The sequence below is a fragment of the Amblyomma maculatum genome, chromosome 1, assembly GCF_055883805.1.
Source record: "Amblyomma maculatum isolate TAMU_Amacu chromosome 1, ASM5588380v1, whole genome shotgun sequence".
Classification (NCBI taxonomy): domain Eukaryota; kingdom Metazoa; phylum Arthropoda; class Arachnida; order Ixodida; family Ixodidae; genus Amblyomma; species Amblyomma maculatum.
The window spans coordinates 113,708,247-113,731,952 of NC_139344.1; the positions used below are offsets into that span (position 1 = coordinate 113,708,247).

The 23,706-nt window shown below is 45.3% G+C and overlaps 1 protein-coding gene across 1 annotated transcript in view; it reads right to left on the reverse strand.

Moving 5' to 3' along the window:
* LOC146203527 (core histone macro-H2A.1-like) overlaps positions 1 to 23,706 on the reverse strand; it is a 47,733-nt gene that overhangs the window by 12,653 nt on the left and 11,374 nt on the right. The window contains exons 4-7 of the mRNA XM_084588826.1: positions 21,338 to 21,412; positions 15,862 to 15,952; positions 7,390 to 7,479; positions 4,434 to 4,608 (exon numbers count right to left, since the gene is read on the reverse strand). Of these exons, the coding sequence (XP_084444952.1) occupies positions 4,434 to 4,608; positions 7,390 to 7,479; positions 15,862 to 15,952; positions 21,338 to 21,412 (431 nt within the window). The remainder of the gene's footprint in view (positions 1 to 4,433; positions 4,609 to 7,389; positions 7,480 to 15,861; positions 15,953 to 21,337; positions 21,413 to 23,706) is intronic.

Genomic DNA, 23,706 nt, shown 5'->3' on the forward strand with positions numbered 1-23,706 from the left:
AGTTATTTGCCCTCAATATATGCATTGTATCGTATTTTATGTGCCCACTTCTGCTTTAGCCCAATTTAGGCTACTGTATTTTTAAATAAATAAAAATAAATAAACCTGTGACCCGCCGGTGGTTAAGGCACTCTATTGCTGATCCTGAGTATACGGGTTCAATCCCAGCCATGTCATTTCAATGAAGGTGAAACACCCTGCTTGGTTTAATTAGAGCCTCAGTTTACAAACATGCGTGCATGGCCTAGAGGTGTTGTGTCCGACTTGGGATTCAAAGGTCCTGGATTCAATTCCCACTTCACCTCTAATGAGCTGCCCGAGTACGCATCTCCTGCGACCCTGGTCATGCCATGTGGTCTTGTAACCCCACGCAATGCAATCAGTGTCCGGCCTTGTCACCTGCCAACTAGCACACGCCAGAGGTATGACCACAATTTTTCACGCAAAAAGCAACGCCTCATTTTCTGGAGAACAGGACAAACTTTAATGCTGTTGGGTTATAACTTATTTTTATCAGAGTGCCATAGCTTTTCTTGCCTAGCACATTTTGTCATGTTTGCTGCAAGGGTGGCATCGTTGCTCAGGGTACATATCACACATTCACAACGGCAACAACTTTGGAGAAAAGCCCCGACTGCATAAAAAATCACTCATGGGGCACACTAGGTGCAACAGCACTGCCATTCAACACTCAAGCATTCGACTTCACGTGTACCCTTTTTTGACCTGTCTGTTGTGTGCACAAAAATTTCTATCCTCCACTAAATGCCACCGTCACGACCCCTACCAGGCTGGACAGGAGCACACACATCGCTGCCTCGAGCAATAACGTAGACTGGTTTTTGTGCTGAGAGTACTGGGGCTGAGGTGTTTTGCATATAAAGTATCGGCACTGCTCTGAAAAACTGCCTTGTGGCTCCAAAGGGTGATCACTTCTCCAAGTTTACGGTAAAACAGAGATAGCTATTTCCGAATAGTGCCCCTGACCTTCGAAATAACTGAGTTCAAACTGTCGCAGTTTTATTGTAGCTGACTTCCCTCTGTGTAGTCCATCTCTGCATGCCGGGCTTTTTTGAAGGCTCAACAAACAATATACGCGATGCGCAAAACGCTGACAACGCCGCCTGTCGCAGAAGCCGCGAAGCGTAGGCGGGCTCGGTCGGGCGCTGCTCATGTCAGCCTCTTTGCGCGCGCGTCGTGGTTTCGTCTTTGGTCGCGGTTTAACAGATATAACGCCGTTGTCAACATTTAGCAATGTCCGGGAAGAATTACTGCGTAATTAGTTTTTCGAACTCACATAAAACCTTGCCAGGAACAAGTTTGTATCAGTTTCCAGTGATGCTTCACGAGAACGACCACGGCCGTGAATCGCGGCTGTTCGACGCAGAAAGCAAGCAATCACACCGAATGATATTTGTTCAGATTAATGTCGTTTTTTCGGCGCGCTGCTACACGACCAAAGCTAATGCCATTTCCAAATTATGGTAACTGCGATTGAAATGCTAATGTTGGTGCGCCTTCAATATGTTGCGAAGATGACTGCGCTGTAAACGAAGGCAGCCTTTACATTGACATTCATGTCTTGCATCTCTTGTAAACAACCTGTTGATTAGGACTATCAGTTACGAAGTTAGCGGCAGTGTCGGCGGCGTATGTTTACGAAAATACACAGAAGGTGCGTACGTCTGCGCTCGACTGCGAAGAGCGTATGAGTTTCAACAACATGATGATGATGATGGTTTTTAATGGCGCAAGGGCGACTCAGGCCAAAGAGCGCCAGACTCAAGGTTAACGGTGTACTCAAGTTTATATAATGGAATAGTTGTGATTTTTCATGAAAGAATAAAAAACAGTGGTGTATAGGGCCTAAAAATGTATTCGCTCTGTAAAATTGCTAAAAACAATGGTGTATAGGGCCTAAAATTCATTTGCGATATATAATGGATGTGCAATGTATAAGTAGATATTTTAAAGGATCTCATCCGTCCTCTTAAAGTTTCAACAACATAAACTTTGCGGACTAAAGCAAGTGTCAAGAGGAACAGATAAAATAGGCAATATCTAGTGTACTGTTCGACGGCGCTTTTATAGAAACTTCGAGTATCGCCCTACAGCGCAGCATACTACAGCCCCGTTGACTCCCGTACGTGTTCGCTCGGCATATTAAGACCCGTCGAAAAAGGCCCGAGCTTGGCCTCATCAAGAGAGCATACGGCAAATTCGTAACGCTTGCCACATCGGATACCTCGAGCTTACCGTAACGACGCTGCCCGCGAAAGCGGCCGACGACGGCGCTCTGGCCGTGTGCTAGGCCCTATCGCTACGCCTAAACGCCTTAACGGTTTCGCATCAAAGCCGTAGCTGGAAGCGCTTTGGAAATAGTAAATTTCATATTCATAAAACTGCCTTATAAGTACCAGTTCAATTGTCTCACAAATTGTCTTACAGTAAAAGGAAGGCGTAACTTCGGCGACGCCTTAGCAGTGGAGCTGGAGAACGCAATCGGATGACCTGCTAATGTGAGCAGAAATTTGTATTGCGTTTATCACTTCTTCCAAAATCTCGTTAGATAACAGCGATCCTCAGTAAAGAAATTTTTTTTTTAGATTCCTTCGTCAAATTAAGCGCATATTATTTAAGATCAACAGACATGCTTTCCTGAAGGTGGCGAAAGAAATCCGCCATGCCAGCGGCTCGGCGCCGACGGACCGCGGCAGACGAAGCGACCTGTTCCGCCCGCGCTGAGTGCGTTGGCTACGGGTTAGCTGGCAGCGATGGGTGCCAGTTTTTTTTTTCTTTTTTTTTTACGATGCTATTTGGCATTTTTCACATAGATGACTGGGGGCAAAATTATAGGAGCACACTATAGTATTTAATGCAGGTGGCACTTTTGTAGTTTATTTTGGGCGTATCTTCTCACCAATTCTCTGCTCTCGAAATAACACATTTCCTCGTTGATCGCATTTGGTAGAGTACCTCAAACTCATTTGATACCTAATTTCGTTTTCATCGAATGTCATTATACTTTCTCGTGTAGCAGCAAACAAATATCATTTTGAACGAATGTCATTCGATGGAATTGGCAATAAATTTGCCGTGTAGAGGGGCTGACTGTTACTATATGTTTTCAGTGTTTTCCGCATTGCACCTTCGGTGAACACTTTTTGTTTAAACTTCATCGCGTCCGCTAGCGGGGAAGAAACAATACGCATTAGATTTGTGAAACGCTTAGCCAGACGATACTTAGCGTGCATTGACATCGCAGAGCACACGGTGGCATTTAGCATTTCGCCTCCACCTAAACGCGGGGGGCGCGGTCGACTTCAGTCCCGATAACTCGATCCTCCTCAGTAGCCTGAGCCACTGCGGCGGGTTATTGAGCAGACATTTGCCAATATGCGTTTTGAAATTTGCCATGCAATTACTTTGAAGACCAGAGTCAGTGTTTCTGTTGTCTGGCAAGTTTACGAAAACATGAAATGTCGCTGCACTTGCTGTTCAGACTAGGGCTCTAGAGCTGGTTATAAAGCGCGCTGTAGTTCTGCAGTTTGGTGCGATGGTGATACAAATGAAATGAAGATGATGCTACAATAATAACATATAGGATAAAAAAATTAAATCTAATATGCCTTTGGCTAACCTGTGATGCAGCTTTTCAGATAATTCCTCTACTGGATATCTCACTCCCCCATGAAAGTATCTACCCGCTCTGCATTTTTGACAACAGAATACGTGAAATCTATGCTGTATAGGCAGTGGTAAAGCGCATGCTACTCTTGCTACAGGAGCCCAATATGCTCTATTTTTCTGATGCTCAGAATGCTGGTTTGCAAGCTCGCTGGGTTTTCCTGCGGTCGCACCGGTACGAAACCGCTCGCAGTTTCGACAACGCTGCCTAGTTTACTGTAGCAATATATTCCATGTAAACTAAGCAAGCGTGCACCATTAAGCAAAGAAAGAACACTGGTTCATAGGTCAAGGAGTGAACTAATTAGCGTGGCGTTGTAATGAAAGCGGGGCACTCAAAATGAACTCCACTTCGTACGCAACCTTGTTGACGCTCGTCTGCAGCAAACACATGATGCATATGGAGGCGATGTAGTCCCAGACCGCCGTGACAACCTACACATGTCCACTATTATACAGTACGATCCCCTTGCGCACACTGTCAACGCGGAAATGCCCGCGAGACGCGCAGAAACGGCAGATCGCACGCGCGCGCCACGGCCGCGCTTGCCGCATGAGGCCCGCCTCGGGTTCCGACGGCCGCCGCTAGGCGGCTTTCAGTGGCGCCCCTATAGGCGCTGCGCATGGCGGATACTCTAGTATATTAGAGATGTTTCTGAAACACCTATAAAACATTTTTTTTTCATGTTTCCTATAAAACATTCATGAAAGAAATGCACTGCTTGAAGAATGATAGCAGCACACACCTATGGGTCACCATGGGGGGAATGGCGAGGACACGGATGTTCTTCTCATCAGCCAGAGAAAGACAGTTGCGCACACATTTCTCCAGCAGTTCAGCTGCATTGGCACCACTTGCTGGGGGCACATGGCAGTGCAGCACATGCTTGGCTGGAAAGTGGTGACCCGGGCAGATGGCTACTGCATGGCGCACACATAAAAAAAGCTTCAAAGAGCGCTAAAAGCACACAGACTTCACTGCTAGAATACTTGACGCCAGCTACAAAAGCACTCTCAGGTCACCTGCAGCACAGCTAGTGTGCTGCAGATGCACAACATTTGAATCTATATAATTATTATCATGACTGTCAAATGATAACTGGCCCAGCCTCCACAAAGTGCTCATTTTATCGGCCAGCTAACGTAACTAACACGTACCTACCATATAAACCGAAATACAGGTCGAGATTATTCTAACACGTACCTACCGTATAAACCGAAATACAGGTCGAGATTATTTTCTCAAAAAAGTAAGCTAAAGTCACCCCTCGTCTTATACAGTGGTCTTAAGCAGAATTTGAGGCACAGTGTGGCAACAAGTGACGTGTCTGCTCATGAACGGATAGCCAAAACCGTATCAACATCCTGCAGTTGCTGGCAATTTATTTTTTTTTCCGTCGCAAACGCGTTTATCTTCACGCGCGCTTTTTTGTTCGGCCTATGAGAGTATAAAATGCCTCTTTAGCAATGAATAACGGCATGTGGAGGCAGTTTACAGTGGCTTTCCAGAAAAAGTGATGTTCGCCAAAGCGAATGGCAACATGGCCGCTCTCTCAGCGACAGTTCGGTGGTTCGACGTGCGGTGCCACGCACAAGATCAACTATTCTTATGCAGCCTTTTAAGAAATGCTGCGTAAGCAACGCACTTGATGGAACTAGATGACACACTCTGGGAGGTGGTGAGCAGCAAAGAGTCACCTTCCGACGATGGTGCTGAAAGTTCGGAGTGAGATCGTAGCTCCGGCGATGCAGGGACATAGCCGATAAAAATATATGCGCTCCTCCGCTTTTTTTTTTCTTGTTTTATTTTTCTTTTTCTTTTTTTCACTTCAAGGTAAAGGGGTCGACCTATATTCCCACTCGACCTATAATACGGTTTATACGGTACCTTCTCTCTGTTGCTCAATACCCACCAACTGCGGTGACTGCAGCAAGAATAAAATGATGGACACACAAACCAGCACTTGACTGACAGCACCACTCCAAATCTCGTCTATATCATCAAAGTACAAATATTTGCTGCTTTAAAAGCTAATCCTACCATAGTGTTGCTGGGTAGTAAGACTAACAATCAGAAAAATGGTTCATGACCCTACAGTTATCAGAATCTGCACAAAAGTATCCATCTGTTCTAAGTGCAAAAGTGCACTGCAGCTTGTATGAGAACGAATGTCAGCGTGAACGTACTCAGTACCAAATGTCGGTGCCATCGATTCTGGCCTACTACTTTTAGTCTTGATGGCTACACCACCCATCGTGAGAAACAAAATGACTATGGGCCTAAACGAAACAAACGTGTGCTTCACCCGGAACCTAGTTCAAGTAGCAAATTAATTATTACACTACAGTTTCTACGTTTCAATGATGAACATAATTTCCTGAACTCTGAAAAGCTCATCACTGCAGACATCTTGCAAGAGAGCATGTAAAAACAAAATGCCAGTGGATGCTGCTGTGACAGTCATTTCATGTGGCCATGTGCTTGTGCTGACCTCAAGTACGATTCAAAGCAGTGACAGTAATGCATAGCATACGGGTTCTACTGTTATCCTATACAGCTTGTGTTTCAGATAGCAGAACACAATGCAATGCTCATGATCATCATCTGCTATCATTAATAAGCAATATTTTGTCCATTACACTGACATTAGGCCACAATCGCAATTACATTTGGACAGTCAAAAAAGGCATGTAGTATAGCGATCACAGAAACTGTCAGCGGATTACAACACCTCTGTTACTTCTGATTCACTAGTGATCAAGCGTATAAAAAAACGGGTTCCTTGCAGGCTTCACCAAAAAAACTCTGCAATGCCTCATTTTTACACTGCCTCCATGTCAAAGTAACTTAGGACTGCATGTCTATAACTAAATAATAAGTTTTACCTCAGCTGCTTTCTCATCCTTTTTCCCATTGAGGCTTCAATAAGTGCAAGTAGCATGCAAAGATTTCCCAAGCAAAAAACATGGCACAAGATGGCTCTGCTTCAATGAGCAAAGATGTGCATGAAAAAGACTGGTTGGTGGTACATGGGAAATACAAATAAGAGAGGGTGAGCAAGATATGTTCAACAAAGTAACACACTTTGTTATGCAGAATTTGTTGTTGCATTCAGCTTTAACTATTTCCTTACTGTACCTGCTCCAACCTTCAAAACAGACAAAAATGGCCTGTTCAGCGTTATCTGGGTGGCTTGCGGATAAGTAACGCTATCTAGTATTTTGCAAACGAACTGTGCTTCGGTTTCGGGTACAATTTTGTCCATCAGCCGCTTGAGAGAGCATTTTTAACAGTAGCATGCGAATATTTGAAATTTCAAATAGTTTTCAAATAGTGTTCCTCCGTTCTAATCTGCTAGAGAGAGTTAAAATGAACAAAAGCACTAATGGCAGAAACAAAGAGACGGGTGATGTGATATAAAGATGCACTACATAGAAACATGTACACAATATGCAAAAAAAAAAGACATGCAGTTTGTTAATCTTAAGTTTTAGTGCTTGCTACAGTATGACATTCAATATGCGCATAGTTCTGATGATGACACCTTTTCTGCCTCATACTGAGCAAGACTTGGCTTGTTTACAATAGCAAAGACAAAAAAGAGAACACAGAAGAGGAGAAGGAACAGCACTTAAGCACAAAGCTGCTATAGCACACGACAAGGTCTTAGGACAGCACATGGAGAAGAATGGGAGCCTTGCCTCCAGAACTCTCTAAGGGCCCATGGGATGCCAGCAACTCCTTGACCTCCTGCTGAAATTCCTTGCCACCAACCTTGTCCAAGACTTGACCTGGACAGAGAAAATGCCACAACATAGGTCGGAGAAAATGGCACAACATGTAAGGTCGTCAATAGTGCATGTTTGCTCGGGATTTCTTTTTCTGTGTGTTGGTGTGTTCCCTCCCATTTAGGAGAGCCGGCCCGCGCTCGGTCGAAGCGGCGTCCGTACCCAGGGAGGGGGGACCTTTTTCTTGATTTTTGGTTACACTGGGAAGTGTTCCTGGTTTTATGTCTTTCTTGAAGGGCGGGGGGTCTCGCGCATTGAAAGGCGCTCGGCCGTTCTGTGTTTGGCCTGGAGGTTAGCGCGCGAGGCTCCGAACGGCGTCGGCGAACACCGTCGAGCGCCCGTTGGGTGTTGTTTTTTTTCTTTGATAAGTGTAACAGGCAGCCGTAAATCATATGCGCGTCCTCGAGAGTAGCATGCCAGTGGTGGAAAGGCCGAGATTGGGACGCTTCGGAGAACTGGATATCTGCTACGATTTTTCACGAACCTGCGTGAACAGTGGGAGTGGGACACAGGGAACTTTTTGGCGGGAAAAGTGAGACCGCGCGAAAACGACGAGTTGCGAGGGGTAGCCCGGGAGTTGTGGCCCGAGCGAGGGAGAAGACGGATGTTCTCCTGCACACTCGCTTGGAACGACGAACTGTCCTAAGCCAGAGGGTGACCCAACTCAGTGTCTTACCTGTTCTTTCTTTCGACTGTGCCGTACTTGCTTATCCAACCAACCTATTAATTAAATCAGTTTGTTAATTTAATTTGGTCCATTGTGATTCTTTCGGCGAAGCGAGGAGATGGGACCATCCCCAACAAGAAGAGGAAGAAAAAATGGAACCTCAAGAAACAACAAAAAGAAGTTTACTGGCGCAGCTGACAGGACAGGATCACCGTCCCCCGTCAGTCTTCGGCGATCACAAAACAACTTGTTCAGCAGGAAGACTTCCGGGCCGATGGACAGCGCCTGAGGAGGAAGTCTCCGTCGAAAAAAGGCAGCACGAGAAGACAGTAGCATTGTGGTCGGCAGACCGAGCCATCACTGCATATCAACGGACCGGAGCGGCGCAGCAGCGAAAGACGCGCAGCATTGTGGCCAACGGACTGAGCCATCACTGCGCGTACGGTGCAAGCCGCGCAGGCAGCGAAAGACGCCCCGCATCACAGCCAATGGACCGAGCCGGCGGTGCTCAGCCCATCAAGGAACTGACTTCCAGCGCACCAGCCATGAGATAGGGCAGCGAAAGTGACATCAAGCGCTAATGGACTAGCGGTGGACTTTCGTGTATTTTCCGAGTGTTACATCGCGCATTGGCAGCGGAGATGAGCACAGCCCGGGCGCAAGAACGGCAGACGACGCGGTGGTCGGGGAAGGCAGGGTGGCTACGCCAGCGGCAAGGTGAGTGGCCCTTATGCTGGTCCTCGAAACCCACTGGTACCGTGCGTTTTGTGGCGAGTAACAAGAATTGTACATGGCTCTTCGTAACGGTGCAAGGGTCACGAAAATGAGTGCAGAGGAGAGCGGGAGCGATAGCAGAGATTCAAGGGCAGAGGAGGCAACGGTGGCAGACGGGATGACGGGAACAAAAAGATCAGCAGGAGCAGATAAAGACAGTGGAGAAACTCTCAATTCCGCTATGCAACGGTTGGAAATGGAATTGGAGCTGAGCAAAACCACGCTGCTCATCGAGCGAGAGAAAACGCGGCAGTCGGAGCTGCAGAACGGTTTACTAAAGTGCTTGCACTTAGGCGGGAGGCAAATGCGTGAAGAGAGGCTGGCGTATTTCGCTAAGCGCCTAAAGAGTTTGCTCACCCCGATTCCGACAGACCCGAAAGTACTGGTATGGCTCTAGGGACTCGAGGGCATACTCCGCTCCTATCAGGTGCCCGACAATGTTAATAGTCATTTATTTTTGCCCCTGGTGACCAAGAGAATCCCGCACCTGTTCTGAAAGCTCTCTACCGAAGAGCTAGATAATTATGATAGGGTCAAAAAGACCATTTTATCTGAGCTGCGACTGCCTCCAGGTGATTACCTAAGGAAGTTCCTTAATGCGCTGCCGGCTGAAAACGAGACCTGGCAACACTTCGCGTTGTGAATCGAAAGCTACTATGGTTTTTACAAGGCGGCGCGAAGAATCAAGACGATCGAGGACCTGATTGCTCTGGATGTGGCGGATGAGATGAAGCAGGCGCTGAGCACTGAGGGTCACAAGTATGTCAAACGAGAAGAAGGGGACAGCTGGGTGAAGCTACTTGAGATAGCAAAATTGGTGGAGGCTTTCGAGGATTTCGAAGGAAAGGGGTCAGGAAGGAAGCAAATAATTGCAGGACGAAGCCCCTCTGGCAAACAACAACAACCAACTTTGCAAAAATCCGCCTTAACTCCGCCGGCGCACCCAGGGTCTTCGAAATCTCCTGCGTGCTTCATTTGTAATGGCCCACATTTTGCAAGGTCTTGCCCTGAAAACCCCACCAACTGGGGAGCCGGCAACATGCGGTGGAATGGAGAAAACATTGTAGGGCAGGAGAGTTGTGGAGATGCTGGCAGTGGCGGCGGCGGAGCTATGGATGCGGACAGACGGATAGCCACCGTTGATGTTAGAACATGTGCAGTGTCATTTTTAAGGAAGAGAAAAGCCTCACGGGACTGCGTCGACCCGAGATGTGGTGACGCGGTTCTGCGAGCGCTAGTTGACAGTGGCACCGAAATAACTGTTGTAAAAGAGGGTGCGCTACCTAACAATGGGACGGAAAACGTAGGTGACGTCACACTTGTTGGCGCTTTTGGTAATAGAGTGCTAGCAAAACTAGCTCGAGTTCCACTGAGCTTAGAAGCAGACCAGGGTCAGCATGTCAAGGGAAGCGCGTCACTGCTCTGCGCCATAACACGGGAACTGGCTTCCAAGGAAGCAGACTGCCTGCTTTCTGCAGACGCTTGGCACACGCTTGAACAACAGGCACGCAACAGCGGTTGCGAGGTGCCCGATATAAGAGGTCAGGCGGCTGTCACCTTGGAGGCAGGTAGCGATGAAGGAGGTAGAACCTTGCTCATTGGAAAACTTCGAGAGGGACCAGAGACCGAAGGAATTTATCGAAAACACAGACAGAAGATGTGGCAAAAAACGGGTACGTTACGGCAAAATCAACCATGCACACGCCAATCATCAGCACCTCTATCATGGCGCAGCGGGCCACCAGAGCTGTTGCCGCCCACTGTTGTCTCCAAGGGCAGGCAAAAGGACCACTCTGAAAAATGTTTTCGTGTGGGACGAGTTTGCATGGTGCCATGCTAGATACTTCGCACGCGGCGGTTGTCCTAGTGTCTCAGTATCTAATTGTTGAAAATGGCGTTTTCTTTTTCTTTTTTTGTGCATTGTAATGAAGTTGTGACAACCTTTGTGTTATTTATCGTGTGCAACAACCAGTGAAGTTGTTGCAACGATCTTAGGAGGGGCATGTTAAGTCATCAATAGTGCATGTTTGCTCGGGTTTCCTTTTGTGCGTGTTGGTGTGTCTCCTACCGTTTCGGTAGGAGACACACCTAAGTATATAAAATGCCCCGTCAGGGTGGCGCAGTGGTTACGGCGCTCGACTACTGTTCCCAAGGGTGCGGGATCGAATCTCGGCCTTGGCGGCCGATTTGCGATGGAGGCGAAAAGCAAGGCGCCCGTGTGCTGTGCGATGTCCGTGAACGTTAAAGAACCCCAGGTGGTCGAAATTTCCGGAGTCCTCCCCTATGGCGTCTCTCATAGCCTGAGTCGCTTTGGGATGTTAAGCCCCACAAACCAAACCATAATGGTCATAAAACTGAGCTCAATGCAAGCACATAAAATGATGCACCAATTAGTATTACATGGAACTGGACTAGTGATGTGAAAGACAAAATGCGGAACATTTCTCAAGTTTTTACTTTTGGTAGAAATAAATTTTTTCAGCTGAGTTTGTTTGCAAGAAGGTCTTACTCAAAAAAAGAAAAAAATTATTTCAAAGCGTAACCATTACTTGAGAGTAAATCTTTTAGGCGGTAAAACAGATTACAAGGTAAACAGGGTGCCAGAACAAGAGACACTAAAATATTTCTAAAAATCAAGATTGACTTCATTCAGAAAAACAAGCGAGTAAGAAATTAAAAACGCAATGTGAGAAAAGCAGATTGCCATCGTATACAGTCGAATCTCAATATAATGAATCCCGCGGGGCCGCAAAAAATAATTTGTTATTTTGAAATATTGTTGTAATGAAAAAAGTGGTCAAACCTAGGTATGCAAATGACGTACCTTGGCAGTGGGCACGTGTGTAGACAAGCAGCAAAACCTCAAATGAAAATGTTGCACTAACTCCAAAGCTGATTTATTTGAAGAAATCAATTATTTTCTTCTGCCGCGTGCAGCAAACACGACCGTGCACTACATTACACCACTACAGCACATACACCTTCCACTTTGCGGAACACCTCGTCGCATGCGTGATTGCACCGAGCGATAAAAGTACGAACTTTGTCCATGTGCAAAATAATAATAATAATAACAATAATAATAAATAAATAAATAAATAAAAAAACAAAAAAAAAAACATGAGTTCGATATGACCTCATCTTCAATGCTCCCTGAAGTTTGAAAATCTTGTCTCATTGTTTCAAAATGATTGCGGCAGTCAAAGGGGCAATGCTACCTGTCTGTAGAGGCCAAATCGCTTTTTCCTTGCATCGATTTCTTGCAGTGAAAGCGGCTGCGTTCATATCTTCTTGGCATTTCACTGGCTAATATCATCGCTCTCGCACAAACTACAACAATAAGATAATCCACGGCATAAAAAAAAAAAAAACAACTTCCAGCACGCTGGAATGCACAAACGACCGACCCGCGTACAACACACAAGAAAAGAACACAGGTGGCTACGCCTGCTGGTTACTGCATAATAAACCATAGCTTCGTGGTGGCGCTAGAAGCTGGTACTAGATGTGCTGATGATGAAAGCTACAGCCCCCGGACCATAAACACAGAAACGACGGTTTCTGTTTCACGAGAAAGTTGCAAGCTGCGGCGCTGTTAATTTTAGCTGAATTCGTAATACTGATGTACCAAAATTATGGAAGAAGAAATAACATACGTTCGTTATTCTGAAATATACGCTATTTTGAAATTCGTAATTCTGAAATAGTTTTACATTGAAAACATAGCAAATCTGCTGAGGATTCTTAAAAAATCCGTTAATGCGGTGTTCGTAGTAATGAGATTTCAATGTACAATGCAGTTATTCTAGGCAAGCAGCTATACTGCTGCAGCCCATAATTTTCATTCTACAGATTGCATTCTATAGATGGTAATCCACTACTGGCATGGCATTATACTATAAAAAACATAAGCCATACATTTGATAACCAAAGTTGCTTGATTGGAAAGTCACTTGCTGTGCAAGAAGCACAAAAGCAAAAATTTACAGTGCACTTGGAAGAAATCAGAAGCATGCAAATTCAATATGCCATGCCAAGAAAAAGAAAGCAAAACAAAAGCTATCCACAATGAAGAATAGTACAACCAATAATACATGCGACAGATAAGTATGCAATACGGCTTTCCCCGCCTTTTTAGTTTTTGCACTGTAATTGTTCAGCTCGCCTCGGACACTGCTCAAATCATTAAAGGTATACTGAATAAAAAAATTGCCGCTGAGATTTCCAGCGCAGATGGTAGCTATCGCATAGGAAGTGAGCAAAACAATCCACTTTATGAACAGAAATGAGCGGGAAGTAAGTATTTTAATAAATATTTCCCAAATCGCCGCACCTAGCGGGCTTCTATGAAAGCTCTGACAAAACCGGATATCACGTCACAACACCCCCATCACGGCTGGTTGCACCTGTTCATTTTTCCTTTCCCCCATGGCACTCACAAAGCACAGGGATGGACATGCTTATTTTTTTTTTTGCTGCTCATGTTCCTGCGCACAATTCATCGCTCCCTCCCTGCGCGCAAACAATTGTCCGCAATACGCGCCCTCCGTATGCGTCCCCCTCGACCTCCCTCGTGTTAAGCATTCCACACTTCGCATCATTGTTCACGGCGCGACGCTAGGGAACCGACACTGCGTGTAGACGGTCAACCAACTTCAGGTGCCGGGGCGGCGGCGGCGGCGGTGGGATTGCGGGGCCATGACGTTGCTGAGGGAAGTTGTGACGTCACACCTGCCGGCTAACAGTCGGGAACGCACTGCCTCTGACCCGGCGGCCGCTCAGAAAACGTCATAAATACAGCCATCCACTCAAAACTAACCCGTATTATGTGTCTGTACTAGTGTAATCGTGTCTTAAGAATGCAATTGTGGTGCTTTCTCAATATTCTTGGATATTTGTTCAGTATACCTTTAAAGGAGTATAGACACGTACATTTTCTGTTCCAGTATTTTTGCTTTAATCAGTCCACAATGGTCCAAAACAGAGGGACTGCAACCCAAAAAGCCCCAGCACAGCTCAATTAATTATCAGGGCATTTATCAGGGGCAGTTTTGGTTTCGGTCTCTCTAAGCACGAGTGCACGATGATGTCAAAGATGCGAGAATGCCCCACGAGTGCCCCCTGCTGGCAAGGCTGGTGATCGCGTAAATACAGAATCTGATGACACATACGGGTCGCGTTTTTCGTCTGCTTGCGACCACGCGTGCAAGAAAATATCGTCGAGCAGCGATTCAGCATAACATAATTAGTTCTGCGACGTTGTTTTGCCCAAAAGAGCGGACGTTGCTAACATTGCCGGGCACTTTGATTTCGGCTCGCTCGCCTGCAACTCAAGCAACGAAGCAGGAATCAGCAGCATGCATCCACGAAAGTTTGGTCGGTTGGAGCGCGGGAAATGTCAACTTGTAGGATATGTTGAACAAAGGAACTGATTACCGTAAGATGCTGCTCTCTCAGCCCGGTTAGCCAGCATGTGAGCCAAGCTGGCGTTCGAAAAAAAAAAAAAAAAATGTTTTAATAGCGAATTATATTATACAGAATGGTGCAATTAGCGGCTCCCCCCCTCACGCGCTGATTAGTCCCGACGCAGCAGGCCTGCCGTCTAAGTATGTGGCGCCATCTTCGCTGTCTAGGCAATCTGGACATATAAAGCCGTGGCCGCCGTGATCGGCTCCCAAGTTCATAGCGGCCACATAGCCATCGCTATCGGTAATCTATCGCGGATAGCTGTTTATTTGCTAACACAACTCCTTATACAAAGGATTATCAATAACAATGAAATAGGGAGAATTGTTTGGCCAATACTGAGGTCTGGGTAGAAGTGACTGCAGCGATACAAGCGAGCTTTTTTTCCCAGTCACATTGCACTTTGCTGCTGCTGCTGGTGCTACCCGGTGCGACACACCTGCGTCTGCTAGCCCGGGCATCGTGCAAATCAAGACAATATTTTATTATGAGATGGGCTTCCCAGTAAAGCGGTGCGAAAGTCCAACGCTTATTATGGCGTTAGCCCATTCCAAAGCACCGTCCGCTGCCGCTTCAATGTGAAATCAGCTAGGACTAGCGAAGTCTAGGGCAGGCGATGCAGTTTGTCTCTCATTGCTCCATAGAGCAGCACCGTTGTCGAGAACTCTGCGCTTGTGCAGGCATGCTGCTGAGGCCGAGTATAACAGACAGTCTCCATATGTACACCAGGTTCAAGTTGTACAAGTCTGGCGTAAAATGAAGAGTAAATTCTGCTTCCCCTTTATGGAGTCCGATTGGTGTGTCCGCGCACGCAAGTATACTCAAGCTTCACACTTGAGAAACATGTACGCCGACCGCGGAATAAATGCCAGGTGAAGTAATCGTAACATGCAACAACGAAGGTCATCGAGTAAAGGAAGCAGAAGCACAGAACTTCTCCAGGGCACGGCAGGTAGCAGCGGCGCCGCCGCCGTTCAAGTCCAGCCATACCCATGGGTGCAGGCACGGTGAGCTATTTTGTGCCGTCACTGCTCTTTGCTTTGCTGACTCCACATCACAGTTGTTTGATGACCTTATGTTGTTTACCTATGTACACATTTTCATCACAGCGATGTCCCTATGGTTTTGAAAAATGGAGTATTTGCCTGGCTTGTATTTAAAATCAAATTAAAATATCTTCGCGGCAACGTGAGAGGTTTGGATTGCTTGGAGAGCATCTGTGTATAACCAGGAAAGCATTCGCATTCCTTCCGTTTCAAAATTGGTGTTTATACTCCTTTAAAAAAGGCTCTGTAGCTTACCAAAGTTAGTGGCATTCTTATGCAAAAGAATGAAAAAAAAACCAGAACCACTTCAAAAGACAAGATTCTTTACACATACATTTAATATAAAAGAAAAAAAAAAAACAGGCACTCCAAACAAGTAGATATACAGTAAGATGAAGTCACAGCAAATTAAGCAAGAATTACCACACTCACCCACTTCTCCAGAGAGGGAGAAGTTTGCATTAGTTGGGTGAATAGCTGCATCAGCAGTCACGCTTGCTACATCCCCTTGAATCACAGTCAGCTGCAATAGCAAACAAAACGGAGAGAATTTGCTGTTAAAGGAATAAAGTATGCAACACTTCTCATCTTAATAAAAAAAATGGTACGGAAAGCTACTGACACAGATACAGCTGATAATAAAAAGAATATAATTAAAGCATGTGTGCCTGCCTTTCAATGCTAAGCACACTGTAGCCCAAAGAGTGCCATGCTCTCTTCATTGTTTCATTAAGCAAACAAGAATCTGCTTCTCAGTTTTAGCCCTCATGAGTAGCTCTACACCTTTTTTTTCTGAACTTTGCCAAACAAGTCAAGAGAGGCTTTCTTTCACTACAATTATTTTTTTTTTGTACGAAATCACTTCTAGTCTAGCATGGTAAATTTCACTGACCTCAAAATTCAGGTTTCTGTCCGCCTAGCCGAGTGTTGTTATGGCAACAACCACATGGTCATACTATGACCTGCTATGAGTCACCATGACTACCAAGAGTACTATGACTAAGGACAAGGTCAAAGCAAATTAGACTTAATTAGCACTAATTAAACCTAAATAAAGCACAGGTTAGGAAATTAAGTCTGAATGTGTAATTGCACCTTCCTAAGCATGTTAAACTTTATTAAGCCAAATTAGCCTAGCTAAGCCAGGTGTGTAAGATCCCATTACAGTAGTATGCTGCTATCTAATTACACCATCATACACCTTCGTAAGCCTAAGCCCGATTAGGCTCAGCTTTGTCTAATAGGTCCAGCTAAGTCTATATAATGCAAAAGCACTTCTACAGCGTGTTCTGAAGACGTGTGCACCTCGTAGAATGCCTCTGTCAGCAAATATGATGAATTGTTCGAGCTCCAATTTTTCACAGACGGGACATTTGGTCGGCAGTGTTGTTTCATACCACATTTGTTTGGAGCATTTGCGTGATGCAATAATAAGAATTCAGATATTCAGATCGTCTGCAGCGATGGGAAAACGAAGCGAGTCACTGTCCTAGAGATTGCAGCGATGACACCAGTGACACCATGATGTTGTGTTTAAAGTTCGAAAGGATTTATTGTGATACACAGGCAGTTATAGCCAAGACAAGCGTAACTACTATTGATAAAGCAGTTGAGAATGTGTCTTCAAATCAACTCCACCTGCCTTCCATCCTTTGCAAAACCTCTATGGCAGAGTTGCTAATAAAATGAGATTTCTACTGAGGCAGTGGCTTGTCCTGCTTCGTCGTCATGAAGACAACAGAAATACATTCGGATCAAATTATGAAATTACCCCGAACCAAATGTTGGTGCGAAACAATGCAGCCAACCAAATGCCTTTTCTGCGTGAAATTTGGACTCGGAACACGTTACTGGTTTAGTTTAAAGAAGCATTTTAATGGATGCATATAATTGTGGAACATACTGTAGCTTTAGCATGTCAAAACCTAGCAAAAGCTTGAAATTTCAATGATTAGCCATTGCAATTACCTTTTTTGCACACATAAGTATTCCCTATTCAGCTTTGCAGTGTATACTTGTAAACCTGACGATGTCAGAACTACTTTAAGCACCAAGCCACCTGAAAATACCAAGAGAACACCAGGAATTTCCAGACAGAACTGTGCAGCCTAGTCATTGCTGACCTCGCTTCGAAGCTTGTGCACATTGTTGGCAGGAAATCCTACTTCACATGGAGATGTGCAACACTACAATGCATTCGCCTAGTTTTAGGCTGGGACACCTCCACCCACAGTAGCTTTTCTTATTGACATATTCTGTACTTATGCTCATCATTTTGTTTTCTCTTGTACTGCCCACAGTTCATGTGCAGCCACCACTCCTCTCCCGTCTTTTTCTTTTTAGAAGGAGGTGTAATAACACCTGCTGCTCGCAGGTGGTGCATGAAGGTAAAGGTGTTGAAGTCCCTACTGCTCTCTGACTGCTGGAAAGCTGCCTTCTGCGGCAATACAGTCAAACCTCGTCATAACGAAGTAGTATGGGGCGCGAAAATTTGTTCGCTATATCCGATATTCATCATAAAAGTGCACACCCAAATTCATGTAAATAAGCTTGCTAATAAAATGAAACAAAACGCGCACCAATATGGACAACACAAAGGTGCGAAAATGCACAATCTTTTAATTAAAACCTTGGTATAAGCATGAAATCTCGCTTTTCGTTTCGTGTTGGGGAGAAAAAATGAATATACTAAGAAAGGATGTTGCCTTCACGCAGAATTTTGAGTGATGGAGCCAACGAACTCTGGGAGTGTAGCGCGCAGACGAGTTGGTCACAGTGGCACAGGCATGGCGGAGGCTCACGCCATGATGAGGCAATGGTGATGACATGCCTAACACATGGCAGGACTTGAGCAGCGGCGCCGGCAGTAGCAACGCTCGAGTCCGGCCATGGCAGATTGTGACCTCTGAGATCACCACGCACGGGGATGTGATCGCAAAGGCCATAAGCCCTTGGTTGCCGCCCCTAAATGGCGCGTCACACGAATGCGCGGCCGCTTTAAGGGGGGATGAGGGGATCAGAACTTTTTGTTTCTCCACAGAATCGGCTGAAATTTAGCACACGCGCTGTATATTGTAATAGAAAGAAAAATATAAAGTTTTATAATGATATCTTCATTAGTTTTTGTTTTATAATAATTTATATGTTCGCTGCTTGTGGAAAGCCTGGCATAATAACAAAACATGGTAGGGAGCCAGGAATACTTTCCATGCTTGCCCAAATGTCTAATCTACAGCAAGACAGAGTTTTTTTTTTCATGCGCTAATAATTTTTTACTAAGCATGACATGCAATCACTGCATAGAGACATGCACTTACTGTGAAATAATAAAAAAATGGAAAGATAAAGAAACATTTCAAGACTGTCTTTGCGTGCAGCAAAGCTTATGGATCGCAGCAAAACAAACTGGATCAAAATCGGTTCATGCATTGTTGTGCTATGCTTTCCACGAGCGAAATGATCGACAAAAAAAGCCCAATTGAGAAAAGAGCCCGGAAACTTTTGCAAGCACTGCAGATTAATTAGAGAGCACCAGGGCTGTAATATTTCGCATAACTACTGTCAGGCATCTTCTTGCACCTCTGCCTCTTTGGTGCGCTTTGGATGCCCTCTTCAAATGTTCTTGAACTTTTTCTTGAGTCTTCTGAACGGCGAGGGCACCAGCGCGCACACCCAAGGGAGCACACATTTCTGAGTAGGCTCTTTGGCTCCCTGAATTGTACCTCATGACTGCTTGGGCACAAAGTTTTAGCAAGCAAAGAGTGCACCGCAGAAATCGGCACAAGAATAAACTCGCTGTCACAAGGAGTCAAAATTTGTTCTTCACCTTGCTGGTCCATCAAACTCAACTTCCGTTCAGTTGCGGATACTGCGCGAAAGGGGTCGCGAACGCCGCTACCACCATCGCAGGTAGAAAACGCGGCTTGTGGCGTGCCTGAATGGTGCGACAGTCGGCCGACGATTCGTCCGGTGAATTTTCGGTCATCACATTGTAGCTCGTCAACAGCTGGGGCTCATTCGCGGGCTGCGTGTCTATGTCGCACGATGCGTCTCTGCCGGCGATGGTGACCTTCAACCTGTGTCGCCTGCACCGACGCGATCTTGGTTACGGATTTGCGCAGCCGTGCGAGAGCTTCCGCTGATGCGTCGTTTTCGTCTGGGTTATCGGCGTTGATGGCACAGGGCGATTATCGGCTTCGCTGTTGCTGTCACATGGTGCAAGATAGCACGGCACGTTGTCCGCATGTTCATCCGGGTGCTCCGCTTCTCGTGCTGGCCGTCGTCTTTTTCTCGCCGTGGGAGGCTTGCGCTTCCGTTTTCCGAAGGCGTGCTTCGTCAAAGATTTCTTTTCAAACGAGCGACGATCCATCCGTATCGTAGGAGTAGCAAAAAATCCGAATTTGCTTCCCAAGTGAAAAAGCCGGTGTGGTTTGTGAAGCAGACAACAGCGTGACGGCGTCCCGCTGTAGTTGCCAACCTGCCCGCTGCCGCAGTAACAGCCAATGGGAAGACGCCTTTCAACACGGCAACCAATCGGAGGCGCTCTTTCATCGTAGGGCCCGTGTGACCGCCTACGGCAGACCTGCACTTCTTTTGTGTTTGTGTGATTGTTACAAGATGGCAGCGACCGAAGAATTCAGAAACGAAACGGCGAGACTAGCGAGACGGCGAGACATTGAGCTACAGTGCTCTAGAGCTCTAGAGCACTGCAGTTGAGCTTTCAAACAACACCAAGATGGCGGCACTCGGTGGCGGGAAAAACGAGATATGGCTCCGCCATGGGCTCCGCGAACTGCGTTGATTTTACGCGATTTAAAGCTATTTTCTCGGCCTGTGCACTGACAAATTTTTTTTTTTTTTCGTGCACTTTTAATGCGTTTTCAGCCAAACCATTTCGATACAACGTAAATTAGGTGTTGTAGATACCAAAACGGATGGTTTTCAAAAATCAATTTTTTTGCCATTTTCGTGATCCCCGCGTCCCCCCTTAAACACTTCTGTGGCAGGCGATTTGATTGATTGAAATACTGTGTTTCTTGATGTTTTTTCCGGCTCCTTTACGCATTTTCTGCCATTTTAATGCAAAAAACTGCTTCGTTATAACCAATCTAGCGTCAAATTTTGAAAATTTTCTTTCGTGATACAGAAAGAACTCCCATAGAAATAAACCATTGACCAACAAAACTTTCGTTTTAGTTCGTTTTATCCAATAATTCGCTATATCCGTGTTCGTTATAGTGATGTTCGACTGTATTATAAGAAATAAGATCTACATGTATCACTGCTGGCCAAGTTCTCCTAGTGGTTAAAAAAAATACCTTAGCTCTGTTACTTAAATTTGAGATTTTTTATTCTGAACCAAAACATGACTAGAAATTATGAGAAACGCCAGTGCAGCCCGTGTTGTATCACTGGACATCCTGGAAACTCCATCTACATAGAAGTTAGTTCTCTTAGAGAGAAAGAGAGAGTATGAGCATGGCAAAAGCAGATGAGACTAAGGTTCAATGCTTGAACCCTTCAGTGGAACTCCCACTTTTCATTCCACCAGAAGGTGTAAAGGAGTCCACTCTTGGGCTGCACATTGACATTATGCTCACAAGGATTTAGGTAGACATCTACAAAATGCAAAAAAGGCAGTACCTCCTTTCACAGATAAAAAAAAAAAAAAAAAAAAAAAAAAAAGAATGCACATTACCAAAAGCTTAACACATGTGTAAGGTACAATGACATGAAATACATGTCAGGGGGTAAATTGAATAATTATCTGTATTTTTGTGCCTTACGTGAACCCCACACGAAGAGCCAGTGACCACAGTCATTCCTATATGTATCGGTGAATGGTGGCTGGGAGCCAATACAGTTACGCTTGCTAGCCATATCAGCTATAAGACAGAAGAGACACAACCTTCTGGCCAAGGAACAGCTTCTTTTCTGACAGCACGGTGACAGAGGAGTGTGACAGCTCCCCACCAGCTGCATCCTGAAAAGAAAAAAAAATGTTATTCAGCATGTTGATTTTTTTATGTTATAGTGTCTTCGGAGAGACAGGCAAACACTATCTTTTAAATCTATATCACGGTGTAAGAATATTTAGGTGGGGACACAGCACGGGCGAGACACTGGACGCAAGTTTCCAGATAAAGTACCAGCCACGCTCCTCCGAACCGGGCCGCTGATCGCAGCGTCAGCGTCGATGTAGCGGTGAATCTTCGCTGGAATAAAAAAACACATACATCGACGACGCCGTTGCGATAGCAGCCTGCTGATATCGCGCGGCGCGTTTCTCCTGCGTTAGCCGTTTGCGTGGCCCGAACTGTTTTCCTGTCGTCGCCAGAAGCATATCACCGGAGCACTTTATTCTTAAGCCGTGCCCACTGCGTCACTGCAGAAATGAAGTACAGAATAATTTTGTGGCTTGTCAATACTATTGACGTAATTTATTCCTAACAACGAAGTGAAGAAAAGGTTGAAGATGCACTTCATGTTTAAATTTGGGGGAGTGAGTACTACATTACTCAACCATTCAATCATCGTTATTCAATTGAAGGCGCCGGGGAAGCAGTTTTGTCACTTTGGATAGCGTAAATAGAGCAGGGAAAGCGAATCCTGCGTTCGGTTGGGCGAATGGGAGAAAAATATAAAAATTCATCGGGTATTTGTAACCACTTATTGAAGGAACTTCAACAGCGCCCCGTACCGCTTCGTGCAAACTGAGCGGAAGAATCGAATAAGCAAGAGAAGAAAAGTACGGACGAGTTAGGTGTACGAAAACCGGAACAAATGCTGCTGTGATTTAAGGCTTTTTTGCCTCAAGCAAGCTCAACTGTCTTCAAAATTTGCGCGAAACCCGACTGCAGGAACGGCTGCACGATCTATCTATCTATTTATGTTCATCAACTGATTTATATGCTGCTTTGGCACACCACATCATATTACTGTTCGCTGATCTCTAACGTAGATTCGAGAAAGCTGTTAACCGTAATTTTACCTCTATTGTTTTGTATGGAATGAATTATACTCGGTGTTCTTTTTCCATTGTTGTGAAATTCTCTGCCCCTCTGTACTGTACCCAATACCCTGAGGATAAAAGAATGAGGAAAAGGAAAAACAGAAGCTAAGAGAAATAATGGTATAGAGGAAGTGAGAGGGTGGGGGGGGGGGGGGGGGAATTCGGTGGGAGCTGGCAGAATCCAGTTAGGGGACCTCTAATTTAGGGAAGGAATAAAGTAAGGAGCAAACTAAGGATGAGCGGGCACACTGATGGGCGAACAAAAGATGCAAAGTCAAAGAACAAATGAAACGACCGAAGGTTAATGCTTTGTTGTCAAAGTGCCACCGCTTATGCGTGCAGCAGGTTCAAATTCCGCGCAAAACATTACTCGCCTTCTGCGCTTTTATTTAAGCATTCATGAAGCCAAAGATTGATAAAACTGCGCTGACTAATGGACCTAGACAAAAACAACGCGGCAAAAATATTTTTCTCTCATCATCGGCCACAGTTTACGAGAAAATGGCTCTCAAAAAGCGTGTATTCACCATAGAAAAGCATTGCCTCCCACTACGTCACAGGCCGCTGAGCGAACTGCCATCTCGTACGGCTTAGATTAACTAGGGGACTTTATCTGGAACCGGCGCGGTACGCTGTGTCCCCACCTATATATCTTGCACCGTGATCTATATATACGCTCGCCGCAGCAGCACGACATTCTGATGTTTCTGATAAAGACAGAATTTTTCTGCTTTGTTCAAAAACATTTAGAATGTCTACAAACATTCAAGATCCAACTTTGTACAGCCAATAACTCTTGGCGCCACTGACTGAATCATTAGTTTTGATGCTCTGTTCAATGAGACTCAAATTCACTGTCCTACAGGCTACTCACACACACAACAGGTGACTGCCCGTAGGACATGTGACCACTGCACCCTCTTCCACATCACCTCTCCAGGTTGAGGAAAAAAAGTGCTCACTGCTATGCAAGTGAGCATACATGGACAGCTCCTCAGTTGCCCTGAGGTACATGCATACATGCTACTGCCAAAAAAAAAAAATGCATTAGCAATATTTCTATTCATTCCCACAACCCCCTCTAGGCACAAATTATTATCCAAAAGGAAAAAAATATTCGCCCATCCTCCCGGATGTCTATTAATTATAAAATTTCTGCCCAGGCTTCATATCTCCACATCAAGACTAAACTCCATTTCATTGTCTCAATTAGACTTCTTCTGACTGATTCCTGCCTCAAGAAGTTGCAATGTAAACAAACTATC